Genomic DNA, 20,565 nt, shown 5'->3' with positions numbered 1-20,565 from the left:
GAGCCTGTGAAGTTGGCATCAAACCAGGCTTCCATTCCTCTGGGTATTTCCATAGAAGATCGTCCTCAAGCATCGTAGTAATTCACGCTCTGCTATCTATGGGTGGCTGCTTTCAAAACTCATATGCACAAAGGCAAGCCAGTGATCTCTGCTGACTCAGGACCCAGCTTGGAGCTGATGAACTGATGCAAACCAAGATCAGGGGCCAGCCCGGGGCAGATAAACCCAGCCTGCCCTTGAGAATCTCAATGTGTAGACCTGAGGGTTCCTTAGGTTTTGCTTTCTAGGCAGTAGGCTTGTCAAGCGAAGAATAATGGTGGGAAGTGGATGTGGAGGAAGTAGTAAAGCCAGCCTGTCCTTTGGCAGGCTGTCAGACAGCGAGGAGCCAGCCTCACATCAAGCGAGTGCCAGACTAAAAGAAGGTCAAAGAGGAAAGACCGTGCCTAAATCCTTCTAAATGCCCACAAAGCTGGGGTGTCTGGGTATGTCACATCCAGTTTTGGGAGTAATTTCATCGGTGCCATTTCCATGATCTGTGGAATCTTCTTAGAGGTACCAGGACAGAGATAGACATGTGAGGACAGTCAAGTGCGGCTTGACAACTCTGCAGGCTGGGTAAGGACAGAGGGCACTTGGCAAAGCCCTGGTTTGGAGTTACCATTTATAGAAGGAGGAGCGAGTTCCTTGGAGAGCAATGACATTAAGGAGTTGATGAGTCACAGAAGAATCACAGACAGTATCATGAACCACATTCCTACTGTGGAAGCTGCAAGGTCACACACTTGCTTTCGAGGTACACCTCTGCAGACACATATCAGCCCTCAGTTGCCTCAAAATGTGAGCTGATCACAAGGAACACTTTCTGAGTGCAGATGGTAGGCCAGGCACATTAGGTAGAGCGCCAGTGCCTTCCTGGAATGATCTCATCTAAGCTTCCTGACATCCCAGGAGGAGTGAGCCTGGCTTTCTCCTTGCCACAGGGGCTTGAAACAAACCCTTCCCTCTGCCTTGAAGACAACTCTTCTGCTTAACCTTGTTTCTCTTCATTTAATCAGCTCTGATCCTCCTTCAGGTCTTTGCTTAATCGTCACTTCCTTAGAGAGTTCTGACTGAGTTTTTAAAAACTTCTGTTCAATTTCATGATCTTAGACTATTATGGGTTGCTCAACAAAAATTTCTTGATAGTGATGAATATAAGGGAAGACAACATATTCCTTTTTCTGTGGCGTAACAATAATGAAACTTACTAACTAGTACATTGTGGTGCCTGCACATACATCACATTTATGCAAAACTTTATATAATTTTGGTCACTGAAGGAATTTAATCATTTGAGACATAAGCTTATGAGTAAAGGTGTCATGATACTCACCAAACACACAAAGTTTGGCTGAGTCAAAACAGACAGTTTGCAAACTGTGATGGTTTAATTACTGAAATTTGTTCTCCCACCACTGATCATCTGAAATGCTAAGTTCTGAATGTTTTTGCTTTTCAACAGTGATCCTGAGTACTTGACAGAAATACATAACTCTTTAATTGGCTTTCCACTGGCCACTAAAAGTTTTCTAAATGGTTGGGTAAAGCCCTCTGGAGGGCACCAGGCACATCGAACGTGTTCTACATAAACAGAGCTCCCATAAAATCCACGCGGACCTCACATGTTTCAGACACGCCCTTTCTCCTTCTAAAAACACATCTTCTCATTTTAGCCAAACTGCCTGGATAGTAAAATTTTATTTTGTTGCCATAAAAAAGCTTTTATTATCAAAGCAATAAGGTGTAAGGAGGAGATTACCATGGTAAAAGACTTTACAGTTTATTATATAGTTAATCACAGAGATAAAGTGTCATTTTATAAAAATGTTTCCACTGTCTTGATTCTTTTCTATAGAGGACTGATGATAACAATAATGAAAAGAATCAGAAAGCCTCTTTAGTAGTAATAGATTTATCATTTTCTGCCCTGTGAAAGGCTCTTTAAATTTGGAGATGGAGGCATTGAGTGACAAAACTGATTCATTTGGAAGCTTGGGTGAGTCATGTCGGGCCCAATGTTCTTCAAAAATAAAGATGCCACCATAGAGAGGCAGCCACAGGACCATCAATGTGGTTGATAAACTGTAGAGCAGAACCTGCTGGTAGATACTGAGGAATGAAAGCAGAATTTCAAAGGGGAGGTGAAGAACTCAATCTGTAACAACAGCCAGAGTTAGATGTTAAAGAGTTAAAACCAGGCCACATTCCATCTTCCATGCATTTGCCTCAGGGAGATTAGAGTGAGAGGAATTGCTGGGGACCATCTGATCCCAGACACTTTTGCTGCAGAACCTTCTTGTGGGGAAAGTACTTCAGTTGGAGCTTCCTTAACTCATCATCTGCCAAGCTGACAATTGCAGGATGGGAGCATGAGGAGGGAGGCAGGCCCAACAGGAGGGGCATGCCGTAGAAAGAGAAGGCAGGAACTGCTGGGGAGAAAGGATGCTAATGAATGCTAATGAATATTTCAGCCTTCCTGGCCTCTACCAAATAACATAAAGCATGCCAAAGACTGATAAGCCCTACAGCCAAGCTTCTCTACATAAAGAATTTCCATTTCTTTCACTAAAAAGAAAAGAGTGCTATAAAATCATCTCTCTCCACTATGGGCTCTGTTCCTTCTTAATGCAAAGGAATAAGAACTGTGACCAATAGTTCTAACAGCCCCTGAGAGGGACATCAGCTGGGCTGATAGCCTAGTAGTGCCCACTGACCACCACGTGGGCCTTGAGCTGGGAAGCTACAGTTGCCCCATACTAGCTAAAAATGAGCATCTGTACCCCTTCCCTTGCCCACTAGTTACAAGACAGGAAAACTTCCTTTATACATTTAAGGCATAATGTACTGTTCCCATGAGTACCATTTCTAGTCCAACTCCCCAAGTATTACCAGCAATTCTTGGGCCCAGGGCAAAGCTAGTCAGGGGTTTCGGCTCACCAATTTCTCAACTGTTGCAGCTGTCAACAAAGATGCTTCCCTGGCTTGACAGTCACAAATGCAGCAAGACTGTATGGTTCTTTATTCCCAGGGTCAGGAGGCCTGGCAGCCCTAACTGCAAAGGGCACTCACGCTCTTGCACACTGCCAATTACCGGCTCTTCCTTGCTGTTCTGCTCCCCATCCTGTCCTCTCTCCTGTACCCTCTATGCTGGTTACTGGTGTCATCTCTCACCCAGTGTCCATGGCTCCTCTTCCTTCACTTCCCACATGGTTACATCCTCTGAAGTCTACCCCAGAAATGTCTGTCTGTCCCATGCACCTCTCCACTTCCACTGACTCTTATTTAACCCTGAGCACATTATCAAGTCCTTGGCTATTTGTTGTTGTTTATTGTTACACTGCTGGAATTCCCGGGTCTGTCACCTTCCACTCTGTATATATTTGCATTTAGGTTTTACAGCAACCTGAATTCTTTTCAAAACTGGAAAATAATAATAGATTTTTTTTCTTAAATGCAGCACTGGTGACAGATTGGTCCTTCTAAAGATTTCTAGGATTTAACAGTGTTATTTGGTAAACATATAAAACCCAACATACATGTCCACAGCATGTGGACTGGGGTTTAGCACACAACCCTTTGAAAGACTGCCTACTAGTCATGCCCATCCAGGAAATACAGTGGGGGTGCCTCAAGCATGAACCACACTCAACGTACAAAGCAAAGTCAAAATCCATCTGACTGTCAATGAACATCAATGACTACACCCAATTGCCAATCAGGCTGACATTTTATTTCTACTTCTTTTATGAGAGGCAATACAATGTGTTAATATTGCTTAGTCTGCATATTTTATGTTGGAATCATACAATGATTTGAAATCACGGTTAATAAATTGTTCATCGTACTGTCTGAGGTGCATTTCTGGAATGAGACACACAGATTTAGTATAAAGACTAATTCTCAACATTAATAATATTTTGGAGTTCTTCAAAAAGGACATAATTAATTTAAAAAAATACACAGGGATTTCTTTTTCTTATTGGAATTTTTAAAATGACAGAATAGCATAATGCCATAGTATGGAAAACCCACAACATCAAATGTTCAACTAAAAATCTATATTCCTCTGTTTAGAAATTATATATGACTTTGATGAACAATAGAAATTTTTATCTTTGCTAATTTCTTATTAGTTCAGTTTTTTTTTCATGGAGATCCCTATTCAGGGAAAGTAACTTGACTGTATTTCAGTTTCTTTGACTATAAAAATGCTGACTCCCCCGCTTCCCCTTTTAAAGTTACATCTGCTGGGCGCAGTGGCTCACGCCTATAATCCCAGCACTTTGGGAGGCTGAGGCGGGCAGATCACCTCAGGTTAGGAGTTCAAGATCAGCCTGGCCAACATGATGAAACCCCATCTCTACTAAAAAAACTGGAAAATATTAGAAACAGGATAAAATGAAACAAATTTCAAAACAAAATAAAGCAAAATGCCCCTTCGTCTCAAGCACAAAATAGAGCCAACCACTCTGATCACTGTTGTATTTCCTTCCAAAAAAAAACAAAAAACAAAAAAAAACCACACACACAGTGGGGGCAAGGGGAAGGGCATTTATGTAGATGTCATCATGGTTGCTGAACATAAATAACAGGAACAGAAACTGGAAGAAACTGATATGGTACAAGAAGTGCCAGAAATGCTGGCCCACATTCAACCCAAGGCAGCCAGGCCTAGCTTCCTCTGCTCCTGGCCTCCAGGCAGGCTCTCATGTGAAAAGGGGAGAGGAGGGGCTCTTCTTGTTTTTGACCTAGAAGGCTCTTCCCCACAATCGCAAGTGCTGTTACTGCCCATGGTAAGGCCCTACTCTAGTCCAGGCTTCCAAAGTGGAGCACAAATACAATACAATATTAATTTTTATGTACTCACTTTTTATTCTAAGTAGGCTTTCCTAATCTTTAGTATACAGATTAACAGTAGTACACATGTATAATTTATAAAGGAACTTTCTGATTCAAGAGGGATGTGCTCAAAATTCATTTATTGATGGAGTGAGACCACCATCATTATTTTTATTAATTTTTTTTTTTTGAGACAGGGTCTGGCTCCGTTGCCTAGGTTGGAGTGCAGTGGTGTGGGTGTGATGTTGGCTCACTGCAATCTCTGCCTCCTGGGCTCAGGCGATCCTTCCACCTAAGCCTCCTGAGTAGCTGGGACCACAGATCTACACCACCACACCCAGCTAATTTTTGTATTTTTTTGGTAGAGACAGGTTTTTTCCATGTTGTCCAGGTTGATCTTGAACTCCTGGCCTCAAGCAATCCTCCCACCTTAGCCTCCCAAAGTGCTGGAATAACAGGTATGAGCCACCGTGCCCAGCTGAGACCATCATTATTGATGGAAGGAGGGTACTTCTCCCTGAGCACATTACGTTCTTTCGTGCCTCTGGTTCTTTGTGTTGCTTCTTCTGCATGGAATCTTCTTTCTTCCTTCTCCATCTGGCAAATTTCTAGTCTTCCTTCAAGATCCTGCTCAAAGGTCACCTCTGCAATGGAACCTATCCTAATGAGCCAGGCAGAGCTGATTTTCCCTTTCCCCAGCTCCATTTCAGCTTGTTTACATCTGCAGCCACCAGTGCATGAGCTTTTTTAGGAAAAAGACTTGTCTTTATCCCTCAGTCTTTCTAGACATGCTCCTTCAAGTGTGGTCTGCAGGCCACTTACATTTGTACTCACTGCACTCACTGAATGGAAGATTCTTGTGTGCCACCCAACATCCACAGAATCAGAATATCTGGGAATGGGGCCCTGATGCTCCTCGTGCACTCAAATGTTTGAGAAGTAGGGGCTTGACACACATTCATCTATTAAGTTGATAAATGAAGAAAGGGGGAGAGAGAGGTAGAGAAGGTGTGGCAAGACGAGAAAGGGGAAGGGGAGCTGTTCTGGTGGCAAATGTGACATTCAGAACTGGGAGTCCCTTTGTCTTACTTCTCTCTTCATCAAGTAGTAAAAAGTAAAAGTGGTGATGAACCATTCCTATCCCATAGCTGGAATCCACTGCATGCTAAATAAACAGAAAGTTGGGAGGGATAACTTATTGCCAGTGTCTTGGTGTAGAGGAAAGGAAATTTCCCAAACGCTACTCTGGAAGAGAATCAACCTTAACTGAACATCTCTTATGGGCCAGGCTAGTGACGTTCTAGAATGATGTGATAAATGCATTACTTGTATATGAATTTTCACAAAACCCCTAGAAAGTGGTAACAGTACTTCTGTTTTATAGCTGTGAAGGAGTTAAAAAAATTCAACCAGGTTCAGAGCTAGAATACGTAGAGATGAGATTTAAATCTTATTCTAACTCTACATCCCATGCCTCCTAATTAAGTGGCTAATAAACCTTGGAAAATGTGTCTTTTGTTAGAATATGGCCTGGTAAGAATCAAGAGTTTATAGTCACTAGAAGCAGCATGTAGTATACACATAAGGAATTCTGTTTTATCGGCTTCATGTACAGTCTTTCTATATGATTTGTTGCTGACTTAGCTGACGAACTGCCCAAAATAACTCCTTAGTCTCACTGTACCAGTCCAAAAAAACAGAAATAAGCTCCAAGAAGCAGTTTGAAATTGTAATTTAGGACTCACTTTTCAGTATTATAATGTATTTTATATTTATACTAATATATAAGAACAAATTCATCTTCTTTTTTCTAGTGAAAATAGACCATATGGCATATATTTTTTTAAAAAGAATCCTATGTATCCTATGGGAATATGTAGATAGAACAATTTGCTTATTTCCTCTTTATTTTTCTATTTTATGATGAAAACAATTCCTTTTCAGAAGTACATTCCTGGGCTGGTTGATTGGTAAGCTTTCATCTGCTGAAAATATTCAGAAATCTCCGATTTCAGGCTGAAATTAGAATCAATTTCTTGTCTTCCAGCTCTTATTGCGGGCCTTGATTCTGCAAAGAAGGTTGCAGTGCCAGCAGAGCTGACCGCCAGTGCCAAGTGTGTGGCTGACATAACGTATGGAGGTAATCCACACATGGAGCTCAGGAAGGCTATTAATACAAGGTGCTATTTATGCTGGTTTCCTGGGGACTGTACCTAAACTGAAAAGGCCAGTTCAGTACTTTTTGTCTTTATCAACCTGCTCTTCCTTCATGTCAACTGATTCATTCAGTCCTTGCAAAGGCCCTGGGGAAACATCTATTGTAGAGAAAAACCTCAGGGAGGAAAGAAAATAGGAAAAGAGAAGCGTTCACCTCCAAAGAGTGAGCTACACCTATTTAGAAAGACACATATTCACAAACGAGGCAAAATATGAAATATACTACACCACAGGGACTTGCTTTAGTCACAAAGTCATGGGAACCTTGAGTTTCTCCATGTAATATGGGTATTTGCCCTTTTCACAATTTCAGAATAGATCCTGGAGCTTATTTCGGTTTATTGGACTGGTGCAGAGTGAGGAAAAGGAGTCATTTTGGGCAATTTGTCAGCTAGACAGCAACAGAAACCATACACATGGCTCTCTTGAGGCATAAATATATTTATTAGCCTCTTCCATTATTGTCTCTTGGTGTCCCTTGCAAGTAAATGTTCACCCCCATACTCTCTGTTCCTTTAACTTCTGGCATAATATTGAATATTGGGTGTGGGGAGAAAAACGTTTGTTTAATTTTCTTTCTGTGGTGCTTTGTGCAAGTCACAAGCAGGTGAACACTTAGAAAAACTACTTGATGAGAAGGAAAGGGATTAGTCAGAAAGTCTGGTTTATATAGATTTTGATCAATGAAAGGATTGTATTCATTTCCAGAGCAGAAAGAGATACAGCCCTTTTATTACATGTCTTTTAAAACAAAACATTAAAAAACACAATAGAAACTCTTGATTTTATTAGAAAACAAAACCAAAACACACTGAACTCTTATGATTTTTTTTGTTGTTGTTGTTGTTTTGTTTTTGTTGTTTAAACAGTCTTGTTCTGTCACCCAGGCTGGAGTGCGGTGGTGTGATCTCAGCTCACTGCGACCTCTGCCTCCCAGGTTCAAGTGATTCTCCTGCCTCAGCTTCCTGAGTAGCTGGGATTACAGGCATGCGCCACCACATTCGGCTAATTTTTGTATATTTAGTAGAGACAGGGTTTAGCCATGTTGTGTCTCGAACTCCCGACCTCAAGTGATCTACCCACCTCAGCCTCCCAAAGTGCTGGGATTACAGGTGTGGGCCACCGTGCCCACCCATTGGTTTGTTTTTGAGACAGGGTCTTTCTCTGTCACCCAGCCTGCAGTGTAATGGCATGATCACGGCTTACACAGCCTCAACCTGGGGCCTCAAATTATCCTCCCACCTCAGCCTCCTGAGTAGCTGGGACTACAGGACCATACCACCACATCTGGCTAATTTTAAATTTTTTTGTAGAGATGAGGTCTCCCGATGTTGCTCTAGCTGGCCAAACTCTTGATTTTTGTCTTCACTAATCGTTTAATCTAAGGAACTGGCAAAATTTAGTAAATGTTTAACACATTCCTGATGATTAAAAATGGAATTGAAAGCTTTTAAAAATTATTATGTAACAATGCTAAGTGGCTGAAAAGGCTCCTAAAGGCAGCTTTCCTACTGGTAATCCTTTTATAAACATGCCGTGTTGAACGGCACAGAGAAAAGCGTCATCTTATTACCGTACAACTACACTATCCTACCCCAGATACTCTCAGCGTACACCAGGAGTGTTTACTATCAATATTTCAGCCACGTTGGTTTAACAATGGAATCTTGACTCATTCCTCATACTTGTGTCAACATCTTCCATGTGACTGAACTCAAAACCCAAATTTGCTTGTTGCCACAGCATCTATTCTGTGACAGAGATGTGATTCTAGCACCTGTTTCGCCTAATACATATTTTTCCTATGCCCACCTGTTAAAGTATATATAGTGCCACAATTCCAGTGATTCTCCTAATTAAGAGTAATGAAATGGCCAAGAAGTATTTGTTCAACCACTACGGCACTGTAAGATATGTAAAAGACCTGCTTCATTTGGCTTAAAGAGCACAATGGCTGGCACATCTGGGTATGTCACCGGTATTAGAGTAGTTGGATATATGCCAGGTATGCCCAGAAACACCAAGTAATATTGCTGCCTGGCTGAAGCCAAAGAAGAATAACCCCCAAGTAGACATTTAATGGAACAATTCCTTACTGTATTTATCTTTACATGTCTCAGATCTTCATCCTAATCCTGGTCCCCACTGCAATATTTGGTTTTATTGCAAAAAGAGAAAAAGACTCAGGTAGAAACAGAATGGCTAATGAAAGTGACTTCTTATCATTAGCTACAACCTTCGGTTCTTAATTTTTCCATTTTCTTCTAAGGACTGAGTAGAATTCTATAATGAAAAACAGACGATAAAGCAAAGCCTTCAATTTTCTACTCTTCAGTATAATTGTTTTTCTGCTCTCAAGGAGACAAAAATGTAATTTGACCTTTAAAATGTGTAGTGAGAGGGTTTACATTTCAGGCACTATGGAAAAAATATTTCCTGCTGCACTGATATGAAATGAGAAGACAAATATAGTATGTTTCTTTGGGTTTGTAAGTGATTGGAAAGTCCCTCTTTCATATCTCCAGTGGTGGCTTAGGAGGGCAGCTGGCGGCAGACAGATGCTCAGGGATGTTTCAGAAGGAAGAGTCTCCATCCTTCCCTCAAGGAGCTCCAGCAGAAGCGAGATGGCAGGACGAATGAGATACTCTTCCTCTCACTTTCCTCTCACTCAGGCTTTCCCAGCACTACAGACATTTTGGGTCAGGTAATTCTTTGTTGTGGGAGCGGTGGGAGAGATGGCTAGCAGCATCCCTAGCCTCTACCTAATAGATGCCAGCGGCACTCTCTCCCTGTGGCTGTGACAACCAAAAATATTTCCAAATCAACGGTCTCCTGGGGGCAAAATCGTCCTATTGAGAACCACTGCTGTGGCCCTAGATATATCACTCCCTTTGCAAGACTCTCGACCAGCAAATGTCAATTTTCAACCACAGATGTCAAGAGAATGATCTGTTTTTGGTTTTTATTGAGACAGGGTCTCACTCTGTCATCCAGGCTGGAGTGCAGTGGCATGAATATGGCTCACAGCAGCCTTGAATTCCTGGGCTTAAGTGATCCTCCCACCTCAGCCTCCTGAATAGCTGGGACCACAGGCATACACCATTACGCCCAGCTAATCAAAAAATTGTAGAGATGAGGTCTCTCCATGTTGTCTAGGCTGGTCTCCAACTCCTGGGCTCAAGCAATCCTCCTGCCTCGGCCTTCCAAGGTGTTGGGATTGCAGGCATGAGCCACCGTTCCTGGCCCTTTTGTTGTTGTTGTTGTTTTTGAGGCAGTCTCACTCTGTTGCCCAGGCTGGAGTGCAGTGGAGCGATCTTGGCTCACTGCAACCTCCACCTCCCAGGTTCAAGTGATTTTCCTGCCTCAGCCTTCTGAGTAGCTGGGATTACAGGTATATGCCACCATGCCTGGCTAATTTTTTTGTATTTTTAGTAGACACGGGGTTTCACCACATTGGCCAGGCTAGTCTTGAACTCCTGACCTCAGGTGATCCACCTGCCTCAGCCTCCCAAAGTGCTGAGATTGCAGGCGTGAGCCACCGTGCCCGGCCTGTTGTTTTTAAAAGCCTGGTACCGTCAGTATCTCTGGGGGTGGCACTTAGGCAAGGGAGGACTATAAAGCTCTGACTTTTTATTTATAGTGTACACACATATACTTTGGTATGCAAAGAAGTAGATACTAATATATAGACATCATCTTTTAATGTTAAGTTGTTCACAAAGAGAACACATAAAAAACCCAAAGAAAAGCCAGGGTTTATCATTGTTTGGAAAGCCAGGAGTCACACGAAAGCAGCTAAAATTTGGAGAATAAGGGCAGGGGGCAAAAAACAAAAACAACCAATCAACATGGCAAGAATCAGCTGTGAAAAACCTGCAGAAGTGATGGCCTTACTTGGACTCAAACTAAAGGGGCTTCAAGGATATATGTTTCAACAACTTAAAATTGTCCGGATATCCGAGGAGAGCAAACTGGGAATATGGGACATATGGTTACATAGGTGGTTCTGATACTCAACAGTGCCACTGGCAATTTCCCATATGGGAGACTTCAAGATCACATCCTGGGAAAAATGCACAATATTTAAAGTGTCAATGGTGACATCTGGTTTGTATGTGAGGCCACCTGTTGACCACATTGATAATCTGTGTGTGATTTTGCTTGGCTATTAACAGGGCTTCAGTAGCAGATGAGAAGGATTTGAGGGATGAGAAAGATAAACGTACTTCAAAATAGCTTTTTCTTCTGCCTAAAAGTCCCACTTTTACTTTATTATTACTTTTTGAGGCAGGGTCTCACTCTGTTGCCCAAGCTGGAGTGCAGTGGCATGATCTCGGCTCACTACAGCCTCGACTTCCTAGACTCCAGTGATCCTCCCACCTCTCAGCCTCCCGAGTAGCTGGGACTACAGACAAACCACCACACCCAGCTACTTTTTTTTCTTTTTGTAGAGACGGGGTCTCCCTGTGTTGCCCAGATTGGTCTCAAACTCCTGCCTCAGCCTCCCAAAGTGCTAGGATTACAGGTGTGTGCCACCTTCCCCTGCCACGTTCTCACTTTTAGAGTTATTCTTTTGGCTGGGTTAGAGAGTCTCAACAGAGCATTTGTTAGCATGCAAATGTATCACTTTGAGAGGAAGGATACATGATTATCAAAGGAATGAGTTTAGTAGTTACATAAGATAATTGAGTTTTCATAGTTAAAAAAAGAGAAAAGGGAAATGGAGACACCACTCTAAACACCTATCTTGATTGAGGTGAGGAGCCCTGGCCTGTAGGGGGCAGCAGGAGGTTCACCCTGTCTGTTGGGAAGGAGAAAACTTTAAGATGCAGGAAAATTGGCAGAGGAAGGGTAAGTGGGCCAGGGCTCAGGGTGCGGGCAGCTGAGACTCCTGACCTACTTTGAAATTCTGCTTGGGCCAGACCTGGCATTGCTTTGGGAAAAGTAAACACAAAGCATAGGAACATTTCTGGCCCATTGGTACAGAACACATGCTTTCACAGATTTCCCTTTCCTCTTGGAAAACAAAGCTGCTAAAAGGACTGCTCCCTCCAGCCCCCATTCTCTGCAGCCTCTTTACGCCTCCCCACGCCTAGCACACACGCTACCCCATTGGCTCATTCCTGTCTTCCATTTTCTTAGAGTGCTTTTAATTAGATGTTAAATTGACAATAGTACCTAACAGAATTTTTACAGCTCTATTTTGGAACACTTTTTCCCCTAGCATATGGTGGAACTATCAAGTATTATTCTCCTTCCTCAATGTTTTTTTTTTTTTGAATTTAATGTTTTATTGCTCATTTTAAGCCTTCACAATCAACTTGGACACACACAGATTTGTGATGAGAAGCTAGAGTAGTTTGCATATAAAGCAATTAAATCTGGCAGCTATGATTCCAAAGGATGAATATTTTCCAGTTGCGGTAGGAGGCCAATCATATAGAAAAGAAACCAGCTGTTTCATGTTAGTTCCTGATGTGACTTTTCACACAGATGCTCATATCGCAAAATTTATTTTCTGTTAAGATGTATTGTGAGGGCATTGTGTCATCTCTGTTCCCCTCGCAAATCCCTAATTCTTCCTGGGAAAATGAGAATGTTCTGTTACGGTAATGTAGCCTACGTAACTGCATCCTGCTTAAATGACAACTTGATTTTACATTTTAGCTAGTTAGTGGTTTTCTTCAATAACTGTAGTGAACAAAATATTCTTCACAGCCCGGTTGGAAGAGAGATCATTTCGTTCATTTTACCTTGATGTGTGCTTGCTTGGTATTGAGGTTGTGCAAACAACAGCTTGCTCCCAGCCTCTCAAAATCATCATTCTCATGAATTCCAGCAGTACTTTTCAGGGAATTTAGTCAAGCAGGACTCAGGTCCTTATGCTGGCACTTTTTGGTAGCAAAGTGAACATTTAGAATTTCTGACCTGAGTGTCCGGTTCTAAACTACACGACATGCTTATTAAGTACGTTGTGGTTAGGATAACTGGGTGGCCCAAAGCAAGCAGAGTAGAAGAGGAACTGGAAATGGAAGGTAACATCTATGTCGCTTGTGCACCATAAGCAGTGACATCTCTCTCAGAACTGGCACTCTTTCTGGAAATCACTAGAGGACTTGTCCCCATGTCCTCCAAATCTAGATATGCCTCATGATGTAATCCTGAGGCTACAACTGCATTAAAATGAGTATATTCTAATACACCTACAGTTCACTCAAAGTTTTCTATAATGCTTAGAATGCAGGATTTCACCATCAATAGGAAAATTTCATTAAAAAAAAATTTCTAAGCTGCCTTCTTCAATTTTGTGACCTGATATTTCAAGAGCACCACAAACCCTAAAATTCATTTTCTTCCCCTTAGAAAACAAGAGGGAGGCTTTATTCAAGTACGTCACCATGTTTGCTGGGCTGCAAGCTCATTTGGAACAGAGGCAAGCTTTTTCTGTTTGGCAGACATGCACAGTTGATTTTAAAAAGCACTTTGGTTTTATTTTTAAGTTAACATTTATGCAATTATTGTGGGATCATTTTTATTAAAGATTAGATCAGAAAATAAGTGCTGGTGTTTACTCATTTTATAGCAATGGCATACCAAAAATGGTTGATCTAAATGTCTTCTTCGGTTTGCAGAAAAAGTGCCATTTTGTTAAGTAGGTGGCTTTTAAACAGCAGTACTACTTGGCAGCACTCATTCAGAAGTGATTCTTTCCATCAGTTTAAAACACAACATGAATTACAAGCAGAGAAAAAATATACAATTTCCTCGGGTGCTGACTTTCCTGGCCCCACGCTTTCAGCTCTTGAGGAGTAAAACTCTCACAGAATCTGTTATAAATCTCAAGATGTCTCATGACCCATGTGATGTTCATTTTACTAAGAAATAAAATAAAATAAGAAGTACTCAGAGCAGCTGGAGAAGAGATAAGTAATTTGAGGGCATTGTTACACTTTGTCAATTAGTGTATGAGTCACTCAGATGGAAGGTATCACACAGAGGGCTCAGAGGAAGAGTTTATTCGAAAAGGCCACACTAAAGAGTAAGATGGAGTGGTCTTCTCTGAACAGCTAACTAATGCCTCTAGACAGCGGTTGACAAACTATGACCCCCATGAGCCAAATCTGGCCCACAGCCTTTTTGATTATCTAGGGCTGCCGTTGAGCAGCAACAGCAGAGCTGGGTAGCGCACAGACACCTTACGGCCATAATGCTTAGGATAGTTACTAGTTGGCCCCATGTCTCTAGACCCTGGCTCTAGAGAACAGCCCTGGAAGCTGGGTGTACTTCTAAGTGTTAAGGTAACTTACCTAAAGATAGATTGGAAAGTTATAAAACTATAAAATAATAGTAATAACAATTTTCATTTGTATAGCATCTTTAATTTCACTAAGTACTCAAACATATTCTTGGAGTTGCTTTGAACAATATGATCAAACAGAGAAGACTTACGGTGACATCCAGATGCCACAACTGGGGATGGGGGAAGGCAGATGAATCCTCCCCTCAGAGGGCCTCTGAGAGGCTGAATGATAACTGAAGGAGAAAGTTTTCTTTCAAGTTCCTGGTGTCTTCTGTACCCTTAGGATCTTATATGATACATAGCAGATGGTTTAAAATTCATGCATTTTAGATTAGTGTTAAGCTTAATTCTTAGTTTTACACAACTCCATAGTTTCTGCTAAAAAGCACATCAATGTCAAAGCAAGGACTTGGAATAGGAAAAACATGCAGAAGTAGTGATCAAATTCTAGAATCACGGGAGGCCAATGAGAGATAGGGAATATGTTACATGAACTTGGGCATGATGGATATGTGCCAACCCTTGGACTTTTGCTATTTCAGACCAAGCTGTCTCTCAGATCATCAGAAGGGCTAAGGATTATGTAATCTGGCAGCTGTGAGGGGGTCCTCTTTGCTGCCACAAGGAGAGATGGTGCCTAAGAAAAAAGCCAAGAATGGAGAGAGCTAGGAGACTCTGGGAGGCACCAGGAGAGACAGGAAGGAGAGAGGGTGAGACAGACTGAGTCCTGATAACATAATGAGGAGTTAGAGCCAAATTTGTCTGGAGGAACCTTCTGAAATTTTCATGTGTATCAGCCAATAAATTCTCTTTTGTCTTTAACTAGTGTGACTTGATTTCTGCCACTCCAAAATGAAAGAGACCTAACTGATACGCTGAGAACATTTTTCTACTGATAATAACTAAACCTTTATTAACAGATGTATCATTTCAATTGTGGACATGAGCAAATATACAGGGTTCAAACATTTTCCATCAAAATCAGTAGCAGGGAAGGGCAAGGCAGGACCAAAACCATATTGATGTACCATGTTTAAATTCTAGTCTTAAAGTTACCCAAGAATGGGATTCTGTCGCTAAGCTTATATGAGATGTTTCTGAATTTCATTAAGGGAATTCTTATTTTATAATTATAGTGCTGGAAAATATTTTGTCTTCCTAGTAGTATTCATGATATTAGCCTTCCAGGGATTTGTCAAAAATATTATTTTTTGAGGTTTTATTCTTTGTTGAGGTTTTGTTCTACATCATTCATATAGTTTTGGGCCAACTTCAAACTCCAGTGAATTATGTCTATCAGGTTTCTTTTTATTCAAATACTTTATCTTCTTTTTTATTCCCAAGATACATGCTACTGCCTGCAGGGCTTAACAAAATCTGCTGGAGAGTTATTCTGTGATGTTTATGTACTAAATAAACAACGTATTCCATCTGATACTTTTACCTGTTGGAACAGCTCAAGCATCACAAATTTATAGTTCCTACGTTGAATCACTCACCAGTTGTGTAATTCAGCAAAGGCAGCTTTGATCTTCTTCACAGAACTATCCACTTCTTCCTTGATCATGACGCGATATCTAGTTAGAGAAACGGTGCAGCGTTGCAAATCCTTCACTGATTTCTCAATATTTGGGCCTAAAATTGATGTCAAAAAATATTATTAACTTAAGCATTTTATCCTCTGTTTGTAAGCTAAATGACAAAACAAAGCAATTAGCCCACCAAGAAAAATGGACTCATCTTTCATCTAGTAAAAGTTCCATCAGGAGAATGTTTGTAACCCAGTGTGGGTGGTTTGCATGGCACCTGAGGCTGTTATGGTTTCACCAGTGGGGTCTCTGGCTGGGCCACCTGGGGTACGCTTGTCTCCTGCACTCTTTGGAAGGAGGCTGTGATCATTATGTTCTATCACAAATTGCAGCGCCTTAGAATCTGATATGTCTAAAGACCATTTGTGCTGCTGGCTCTCTCTATAAACACCACTTTGCATGGTTAAAAGCCAGCAGGGCTTTTGGAAGAGGAAATTGACACAGAGACTGGGAGAGGTACAAATGAGCTAGAGAGAGGATGGGGCATCAGTGCCAGGTACACTGGCACTGGCGCCATCATCTGAAGCCAGGTCTGTAATTAGAGCAGCAGCACTGAAAATAGCTCTATGGGTGCCCATCTCGCCTGATTTCCTGAAACTGTCACCAGGGTCTACAGATAGCGTATCACAAACAGGCAGATTGTACTTATCACAATCAGGCCATGTTTCGTAGAAGAAAGAAATCCCCCTCAAGAAAAGTGAGAAAGCAGATCAAACTAAAGCCAAGGAAATCAGATACAACTGAGGCTGAATGAAAAGAATAGTATTTAATCTTCTGGGAATCAGAAAGGAAGTGATTTTCATTTTTAATACCAGTCATGTATCAAGTATATCCAAGCTCAGAAAAATCATAAAAATCCAGCATGTCAAATATAAAACCCCCTTTCAATGTTACATTGTGTGTAATTTCTAACACAGAACTGAATTTACATTGGGGAGACCACATCTGAAGAACATATACCAGCCTCCAGACTCATCTTTGTTCAATGCAAGTCACGCAATTGCGTATCAGGGAAACATGAGTCCCTTTCAGCAGTTACATTTTTAAAAGAGCTCCTGCATGAGCACTTGCTTTATAAGATATTAGGATGGAAGGTATTTGTGGTGCAAGTTTATCCATGCCTACAAGAAGGATGGTCTCAGAGGGGCAGAGAAAGGAGATGTAATTCCATTTAAATATTCAAGACCTTTGATTACATGGGAGGAATCACATCTGCCTTTCCATCTATGTGGGCCACAGGAAAAAAAAATGCAATTTCATGTGCATCTGTCTTCACTAAGCAGCATCTTTTGGAAAGTTCTGTCACTCTGGCACTTTTCTGTATGTGCAAAATATGTTGAATCATTTGTGCAAAAGAAATCACTTTACCTCTTTTCTTTGCCAACTCATCTGGCTTTATTTCAAGATGAGCTGCAGGGGTATTGGACTTAACAGGAGATGTTTTTGCCTTAGGCTTGCTTGGGTTACAAGGCTGCTCAGCTGACCACTGTAGGCCATCTGACCTCTCTGTTGTTCCATGTATAGGTTTGGGGTTCCCATCTAAGGATAGTTTCTGTTGCAGTAGTCTGTTGCCTTCTGTAAGAAAACACCAAATAATGACTGTGAAGTGATAAACTAAAAACACTGATGATAAAGTGATGGAGGATGCCAAGATTTTTGTTTTTGTTTACAAGTTGGCAATAATGCCTTTCATTGCAAACAGTCAAGAAACTGTTTTAAAATAATCCCCAGAAGATTAGAGGGTGTACTAGAAGAGCCTTGTATTTTGAGTAGGAAGACTTGGGCATGTTTTGGCTCTGGTAATTACTTGTAGAGTGACCCTGGGCATCTCTGAGTCCTAGTTTCCTCATCCATAACCATCCAGGAAGGTTACTAAGAGGGCTGTAGAAGATGAGCAGTGCCTCTTCCCCCCTGCTATTCCAGTAAAGGCTTATGAGTCTTTAAGTACAATTTCATATTGAGGCTATAAAAATGTAGCCCTCCTATCTCCAAGTGCTACATTAATGTCTTGTGATATTTTATTCAGAATTAATGAAGGCAGAAGAGTGATTGGAGATAGAGCAAAAATGAAGTGACAACAGATACTATAATCATTGCATCTAATTTATGGAGGGCTTAAATCAGAAAACGTCATCATAATATCTCAACTATATTTAAAATCTAGGGAGTCAGATTCTCTCGGGAGATGTAATAGATGTGGCAATAAATTAGCAGGATGTTGCTTTCGGCATCTTTTAAAGGTAGGCTCCTATTTAGTTATTGCTGGAGTGAATTAAATGGCACGTTAGTGGCCTGAAAAGGAAATGTATCACCCTTAACATCTTGCTTACTACCAGAGAAAGTTTTGGGCATGAGAAAAGGGAAGCCAGTGTGCTTTTGAAGGCCAGGTTCTTGTAGAAAGCTTGATGAGTGCAGTTTGGATCTAGGAAAACCAAGTTCTGGTATTCCTTATGTCCTGGATGACCTTGTGGGAATGTCTTCACTTGTCTGGCTGACTGGCTTGCACTCAAACAGAACACAGTCATCTTTGTAATGCCCAGCCTTTTCAGATAGTCACCCTTATGCTGCTACTCTCTACTCTCATGGTGCTTTGCTTTACTTAAAACCATGGTACCATGGTTTTATGTTTTAACACAAGGCTTCCGTTATCTGCCCCTCACCCCTGCCTTGCAGGGGCTGCAACCTTTCCAAGGGCCAACACTGAGTCCAGTTCTGTTTTGAAGCCCTGGTACTTGTGTCTGGCTCAATGGCTTTCTGTAGAATTATGATTGAATTAAAGTACATTCGAAACAATTTCATAGAAAAAAGTAAAATACAATGAAAATCTTACCTGACACAGTCACAGAGACTACACTTGAAAAAATACAAAGGAATATGATCTAGGTCCTAGTCAATTTGATTTTAGATGTTAGTCCATTCATGATCAATATAATTAGACTTCAGTTGAATCCATCATTCATAACTTATGTATCAAGAAAGCACAACATACTTTTTATGAGCTGAATGAATGCCCTTAAAAGTTTACTCACAGTACACAAAGTGTTCAGCAAAGGTAGTAAACAAAGTATATAAGTACTGAAAACAGCATTTCCTCCAGTAATAAAACAGATTCAAATGGTAGTATGCAATTTTATCCTTAGTTATATTAAAGTAGAACTTCACTATAAGGCACTGGCTGTCAAACTTCAGTGTGAAATGAGTTTCCTTTGGTACATATTACACACGCAAGTTCCTAAACACCATTTCTAGAGATTCCAGTTCAGTCGTGGGCCCAGGCTTCTCCTCCCCAGGTGATTCTGTTGGAGTGGAGATGGGTGGTACCAGCCACCCTGAGAAACCCTACTGTAAAAGATAAAAGACTAATTTTATGTTGAGTCTATAAACATTTGTGTTAAAACAATGATATGTGCAAACTGGTTCCAAGTCACTACCTCTCTAAATCCCAGTTGAGAGGCAGTCTTGATGAGATACTATAAATTGAGAATTCTGGGATAGGCTGTTTTTGCACTGCTGTAAGGGAATACTTGAGCCTGGGTAATTTTTAAAGAAAAAGAGGTTTATTTGGTTCATGATTCTGTACACTGTACAAGAAGCATGATGCCAACATCTGCTCAGCTTCTGGTGAGGGCCTAAGGAAGCTCACAATCATGGTAGAAGATGACTGGGAGCCAGCATATCACATGGTGAGAATGGGAGCAAAAGAGTGAGGGGAGAGGTGCTACATACTTTTAAACAACCAGATCTCACATGAAGTAACTGAGCAAGAACTCGCTTATCACCAAGGGGATGCTGTTAAACCATTCATGAGGCATCTGCCCCCATGATCCAATCACCTCCCACTGGGCCTTACCTCTGACATTGGGAATCGCATTTCAACATGAGATCTGGAGGGGACAAACATTCAAACCATATCAAATTTAAAACACAGATCTTTGTGTATAGTGTCGTAAAGAGATAATATTCCTGAAAATAAGTGGATTTATACTCTAACTTAATGGAAACAATGACCCTAGAGCAGAGGGAAAAAATTATTGTAATGAAATGCAAAAGAATTTTAAATGGAAGCCAAGCATGCAAATGAGCATGGGCTCATTAACCTAGAGCTAAAAACATTTTGTTTGTGTATCAGAGAACTGATATGTGGTCTACTGGTTCGTTTCAACATTCCCCAAACAAATATCAATTGAGAAATGTGAGTAGAGATATTTTTTTAGGTCCTGAAAAGCTGTCTCATTGCTAGTGGAATCATTGAACATTAAAATCTTCAAGACCACTTGTACATATTTGCATATATGTATGACATGCATGTATGTCTTGTTCATCATTACTGTATGTGTTTGATATCTTGTAGATACATAATAAATACTGAATGAATGAATCAGCATTACTTCAGTACTGACTTGTCTTCAAATATAGTAAAACTCTGGGACTCTTGCAGATGAAAACTGGTGGAGGGTTATAGAGCTTTAACAGAAAGTCACTGTATCTAGTGACTTTCCTCTAACATATAGTGAGAAATACCATCAGCTCTCCATCTATCTGGAGTCCACTTGTAAACTCCAACAGGTTATAGCTCAATGG

At 41.0% G+C, this 20,565-nt stretch overlaps 1 protein-coding gene across 7 annotated transcripts in view; it reads right to left on the bottom strand.

Annotated features, from left to right (window-relative positions):
- Nucleotides 1–20,565, bottom strand: part of LOC105468128 (spermatogenesis associated serine rich 2 like) — a 170,939-nt gene that overhangs the window by 21,691 nt on the left and 128,683 nt on the right. For 6 of the 7 annotated variants that reach the window (XM_011718153.2, XM_011718149.2, XM_011718150.2 and 3 more), the window contains 2 exons: nucleotides 17,353–17,559; nucleotides 15,895–16,030 (listed from right to left, as the gene is read on the bottom strand). In XM_011718153.2, coding sequence (XP_011716455.2) covers nucleotides 15,895–16,030; nucleotides 17,353–17,559 — 343 coding nt within the window. The remainder of the gene's footprint in view (nucleotides 1–15,894; nucleotides 16,031–17,352; nucleotides 17,560–20,565) is intronic. The other variant, XM_071073151.1, reaches the window with a different exon arrangement.

Source organism: Macaca nemestrina, chromosome 11, assembly GCF_043159975.1.
Source record: "Macaca nemestrina isolate mMacNem1 chromosome 11, mMacNem.hap1, whole genome shotgun sequence".
Classification (NCBI taxonomy): domain Eukaryota; kingdom Metazoa; phylum Chordata; class Mammalia; order Primates; family Cercopithecidae; genus Macaca; species Macaca nemestrina.
Note: the sequence above shows the minus strand (reverse complement) of the source record. Positions and strands in the feature narration are given on the sequence as shown.